General features: G+C 39.9%; 1 protein-coding gene across 1 annotated transcript; it reads right to left on the reverse strand.

The window, feature by feature from the left end:
- Positions 1–504: 504 nt before the first annotated feature.
- On the reverse strand, positions 505–4,524 carry mrps11 (mitochondrial ribosomal protein S11). The gene is made up of 6 exons (XM_008404830.3): positions 4,213–4,524; positions 3,952–4,044; positions 3,620–3,718; positions 2,858–2,987; positions 2,534–2,599; positions 505–1,178 (listed from the first exon to the last, which is right to left on the reverse strand). Exons 1-6 carry the CDS (start codon positions 4,299–4,301, stop codon positions 1,071–1,073), a joined length of 585 nt encoding a protein of 194 aa, XP_008403052.1. The 5' UTR covers positions 4,302–4,524; the 3' UTR covers positions 505–1,070.
- Between the last annotated feature and the right edge of the window lie 1,669 nt (positions 4,525–6,193).

The raw sequence follows: 6,193 nt of genomic DNA on the forward strand, positions 1-6,193 counted from the left end.
CAGGACATGTTGATGTGGAATGTTTTCCTCTTAGATATCAATTCATGACACTCACTGCTGAGGTCTTCAGTCAGAGGTCTCTTTTGATTTGTCGCAAGACTGACTGCTACCAGAGATCCTTCCTGCTCATAGCATCACCATCTACAACAACTCCATGAAGTTATGACATTTCATCTCCCTTTTATGTAAAGTATTTTAGATGAATTGAATACTAAGATTATATAGATTGCATCTTTTTAGCCTGTAAATTGATGGGGCTCTTACAGTGAAGGCAAAAAGCTGAATTTGTTTGAAATATAACAGTGAATCTGTGCTGCTGTTCATTCAACAGTTCATTTCATCAAAAAAAAAAAACACATTTAACCAATTCCCACATGAGAACTTACAGAACATTCTTCTGTGGTGATAAAAGTTTATTGCAAAACCACCATAGTTTGGGAACCATGCTTCAGTGTACTTTAGGCATTTATCAGCCCCCCAAAAAGATCAGTCAGTACTAAACAATTCAGTGTGCTTGTATTTTATTTGAAGTAAAATCAAATACAAGTCTTAAAGCTGCCCTTTATTACTCTGAACCAGCTGAACTCATTCACATTGACCAGCAGGACTGAACTGTTTGGTTCTGATGTGTTGACGGATACAAGAACGAATCAGAATAGAAGAAAAGACAGGAGTTACTTTTCTTTGAGTTGGTGAATGTTTGATACAGTTCTGTGCTGACACATTCCACCAAAACTAGGTAAACTTCAATGGTTATACCAAAAGAAAAGAATCATCTGAACGATTCTGCAAATGCAATATTTACAACACTGCTTAGCTTGAAACTAAGAGAGATGGGAGAGCACATTGCTTCTTTTCCAGAGTGAAAACTAAAGCCAATGAAGCTCTCTGCAGTGATGCTTTATGCACAAGTCAACAGGAACAGCAATTGCTTATTAACATCTGTTGTTTCCCCTCAAACACAATATGCAAAGTGAGCTCAGAGGCAGCAGAGATACATAACAAAACTCTTTATTAGCATAGTCCAAGTTAACAGCTTCCATACTAAGCACTGCGGCATCGAGGCGTAATCAGATCCTTCTGGCTTTACGTGGGCGGCATCCGTTGTGTGGCACGGGGGTGTCGTCTGTGATCGATACCACCTGCAGGCCTCCCATCGTCAGGCCTTTGATTGCAGACTGCAAAACAGACAAGGACACTTTCAGTCACTAAGGAAACGGATCAAGAAGTCTGGTTGATTTAATTATCCCTGTCAAGAAGGGCCCTGAACGCTTCAGAAGGACGTCTACTCACTTATGCTGTGTTCCCAAAAAAAAAAAAAAAAAAAAAAAGTATATTAGCAGCTGGACATCTTGGCTTTGCAAAGCAGACGTAAACAAATTGCAGTGGCTTTAAATATTCTGAAGGCTCACTCTGTTTTTCCACTAGCAACATTGCTTCAAAGATTATGGTTCACCAGTGCCCTTCCAGATTTCAAAACATTTGTGTTTTTTAATTTGCTTAAGTAAGAGGAAGCTGCTCAATACATCGGGCTTCTTTAAATCCCGATAGAACTATTCTCTCGACCAACATGAGGTATACCAATATATATTAGTGTTTACCACTGAGCCCTTTCACATGTTCTGATTTTATAACCACATTCAAGTTTTAAGTAGTTACATCAACACAAAGTAGTGCATAATTGTGAAGTGGAAGGGATTTTACACTTTGGGATGGAAGAAAGTCACAATAAATCACATTTAAAGTTTAAAGACATGTGAAAAACGACACCAGAGCCAAAGGCCAAGACCTTGTGAAGATGCTATTGGTAAGGCAGCGTCATTATCCAAAGAAATGTACCCTGTACCAACATTGGCTGAAAGGCCACTCAGCAAGAAGGAAGCAATTACTCTAAAGAAAACAAAAAAAAGCCAGATTGCTGCTTCCCAATGCACAAAGACCTTCATTTTTGGAGACATGTACTGTGGTCTAATGAAACTTAGGTGAAACTGTTTTACCACAACTACAACCAATTTGGAGGAAAAAAGGGGACGCTTGTACCAGGTGGTAGCATCATGGGGCCGTTTTGCTGCAAACAGCTGGTGTAACTCAGCTGTTGGAGGAACTGGTGCAATTCATAAAATCTATGGTGTCATGAGGAGAGAACATCTACAGACAGTCAGCCAGAAACCTAAAAGTTTGGGTACAAATTGGTCTTTCAAATGGACAGCGACCTGAAGCAAACAGTCACAGAGGCTACAAAGTGGCTTAAGGACAACAAAGTCAATATTTCGGTGTGGCCACTACAAAGTACTGATCTCAGTCATATGAATAATATGAGGGCAGATCTGAAAAGGGAGGCGGCTAAAAAAGAACCATCAAGAATCCCATCACAAACTCCAAAATACTTGCTGCTGTTATTCCAGTGAAAGAGGATTCCACTTCACAATTATACTCTGTGTAAAGTCTATCACATAAAAATGCATTGGCGTCAACAAAATGTGAAAAAGTAAAATGGGTATGGGCGCTTTATAAAAGCGCATGAACTGCTCACCAGACGTCCAGGACCAAGACCTTTGACTACAACACGAACAAACGTAACTCCTTTTACTGTGGCTTTCTGTTTGGAAGAACAACAACAACAAAAAAATACAGATAAATATACTGTGTTTATATAGAGGACATATTAGTCTTCCAACAGGTCGACAGTACAAATCATACTGTACTCATTAACCAGGAGTGGTGAACCAGCAGAATCATGGGAGGCTTCACTAATACCAAAAACATTCTGCAGACATAATCAGCTCCACTGGTCAGGGACCACAGATCTGACAGACAGACGTCCTGCTCTGCCCGAGCATCAGAGGAGAAAACTCACCGCGGCAGCAGAGATGCCAGCAGTCTGCGCGGCGATGGGCGTCGACTTCTTGCTGTTCTTGAAGCCTTCTGTGCCACAGGACGTCCGGACCAAAGACTGTCCTGAGCTGTCTGTAAGCTGGATGTGTGTGCTGGTGAAGGATGGAGAAGCTTACTCCGTGAACTGCTCTCAAAGTATTTATTTTTAACACTGTAATACAGACTTTTGACTGTATTTGGGCAGCCAGGTAAAAGAAAACATTGTGCTTCCTTCATGAAAATACGTTAGAGGTAGGTCGACCCTCACCCCTGGAAAATTCAATGGACAAACGGCATGCGGGTTCCGCTGCAGGTTGAAGGCTTAATATAGTGGCCAGATGATAAATTAGATTGATGCTCACCAATAGCCAAAGATTTGCCTCAGTTTCAGATTAGTGAGACGGGAGTCAAATAGCAACACTGCAGGCGGCCATTGTCTTTGATTCCACAGGTGGTCAGCCCAATCTCTTTGATTTTATAAAGTCACTAGATTATGTTTCTCCCATCTCATTTTAAAGAGACACAACTGTTTGTAATTGGAGTTTAGATTTGGCCTAAAAAATGTCAAACTAACCTGGCCTGAGCCTGTAAGTGTCGTCTCTGTTCTAACTAACTTGAATTTTAAGCCTGGTAAACGATACATATTACTTTAAGACTTTACTGAGTTTGATTTTAAGACCTTCATTTTAGTAACTAGTGTAACTTCTGCTGTTTTTAACTGAATTTAATTAGTAACTCCACTTACTTGTTGTATGTTGCTTTTATGTGAATAATTGGTAACTCTTCAAACTTCTTCCCAGCCCATCTCAGTGGACTGTCTTCACCAGGCATCGGGGGAAAATAGCTGAAAGATTGAAAATGGAATGAGCAAAGCATTACGGAGTTTTTCTTCTAAAAATCATTCAACATCGAAAGACAACACATCAGTAATCACAACTACTCAATTTGTTTACGTCTGCTTTGCAAAGCCAAGATGTCCAGCTGCTAATATACTTTTTTTGGGGGGGGAACACAGCATAAGTGAGTAGACATCCTTCTGAAGCATTATGACGGACTGATGGACTACAGTGTGCAGACCTGAAGTCTTTTCCCGTGCTAGCTTCCGCCTCCTGATGTCTCACAGAGCTGAGGAACAACGGCCTCTGCTGCGGCAGCCTTCTGCTTCCACACCTGAACACACACCTTATGATTAGCACAATTTGTAAGGCGCTGGTTCCGTTAGAAGTTGTACGGTTTTTGTGTCGCACAGTGCACGTGAAGCTTCAAAACCTAGCAAACACTTCATCAGCGTTAGCCGTTAGCTAACAGGAACCGCCAACAGCCAACAAGAGCACTTACTGTGAGATGGTGCCGTTGACATTCAGTGGGGTGAGCAGCTGTCGGCATAAAGCGCTCGCTGAATTAAACACACACCTGAAATTAAACATACTTCACATGTATATACACACGTTCAATGTTCCTGTCTGTACAAGCGTGACATTGAAGGTGAAGGACGAGACCATTAATCGGGAAATAGGGGCGAGGGATTAATGAAAAACGTCACTGTCGATATTTGCATTGCAGCTGAGCGTTGAATAACATGTTACTTTTTTCTAAAACTACATAAATGTTAACAAGGAAGTTGTGTGGCATTTCATTCTTATGGATTTTTGTTTTCATAAACTGAAGTAACTCCCCCCGCCTTGAGTCCAAACCATTTGTTCAGTGTTACGTATGCTCTCAACCAACACCACACACAAGCCCCGACTCCACTGTGAGGCCCAAACCTCTTCCGGTTCATGGATACCTGCGGACAGGGTTAAAAAACACTGCAATTTCAACAAATCATCAGTTTATTTGTCTTTAATGTTAGGGATAGGTGTCAAGTATGACAACTGACAATTAAAAATAAAAGCATACATATGTATATATTTTGTTTTTCATTTTCCTTATACGTGCGTTTTTGTGAAGAAATGTATACATTTTCTTTTATGTTTTCCTTGAACATAAGCAAACTAACCGGCTGCTAGAGACCTGGGGCCTCTATGGAGCGCCCAGGTGGAACAGATTTTTTTGTTTGTAATGATTTTTATTTTTATATTATATTAACAAAAACACAATTTCTTTATAAAGCTGTGCTTTTTTTGTTACAATAATATATATCTGATCATGTATAAATCATTCAATCAATTTTCATGATTCAAAAAGAAAAACAAAATTGCTCTTGGGCGCCCCCTGGTGACCGGTAAAATGAGCTGCCGTGCAATGTGCAGTGTTAATCCAAACCTCCACAGCACCGGTGGAAGAGAAGTAAGCAAAACAATGTCGCAAAAAATAACTTGTCCTTCAGAGACAGATAAAAGAAAGAGGAAGAATAGAAAAAAGCCAAGACAAAGGTATGTTTGCATGTGTCTTGGTAATGTACAAGTCTATCAATAAGATTTAATAGAAAATTAGCTTGAACTGCCCAGTTCAAGCTAAACATTTATGCGAGCAAATTTGTATTTGTGTGAAACTGATTTTTAATTTTAAATGAATTGATTCTCGTGGTTGGCCCTAAGATTTTTTTGACTTCAGAACAACGTGTTTGGTAATGTTTGACAACAGTAGTTAAAACTTTTCATGCTCAGTGTTGAACATTTTCCAGCAAAATGTTTTTACATCAGGCTACTACATTGGTATGATGATGCCAATGTAGTAGCATCATCATACCAATGACAGACTAACGCTGAACAGACTAACTGTTCAGCGTTAGTCTGCGTTATATTGTTTACTATTGAGGTTGTGGCGAAAACAAATGATTTTTAACACCAATTTATAAGTTATGTGAAACTTCTCCAGGAGTACTGTTAACATTTTTTGGAGACACGGAATCAGCCCAGTACCGGTCCAGATGTTCAGGCTCAGGAAAGGCATCAGGTGAGAGAAACACTTGCTTAGTATAAATAAAATTTTTATATCTAGAAATTACGGCATCTTAATCCCATCTCCATCCTCTGTAGACATAAATCTGGCTCTCCCATCCTCTGTATCCACTGTCTCATCTGTGTCTGCAACCACTGCTGATCTTCCTTTTAAGCTGATAGAAAATCAGAAGACCACTGTTATTTAAGGAGAACGTTTCCTTCTCCAAAAGGCCTTTTTTGAAACACTCAGGAGTTTCTGTATGCTTTGCGAAAGAAATACTTCTCTGTGGTGATCTCTCTGCCTCTAGCAAATAGAGGCTGGTAACGAGAAACCACTTCTTAGGCCGGCCATAAGTTAATGTTCAACCATATTCGACTCCTTTTGAAGGTTGAGTCAAGCAGACAAAAAAATGTTTCATTGCTGAAGGATGTAA

Source organism: Poecilia reticulata, chromosome 3 (assembly GCF_904066995.2).
Source record: "Poecilia reticulata chromosome 3, P_reticulata-male-v2, whole genome shotgun sequence".
In the NCBI taxonomy this organism is placed as follows: Eukaryota; Metazoa; Chordata; class Actinopteri; order Cyprinodontiformes; family Poeciliidae; genus Poecilia; species Poecilia reticulata.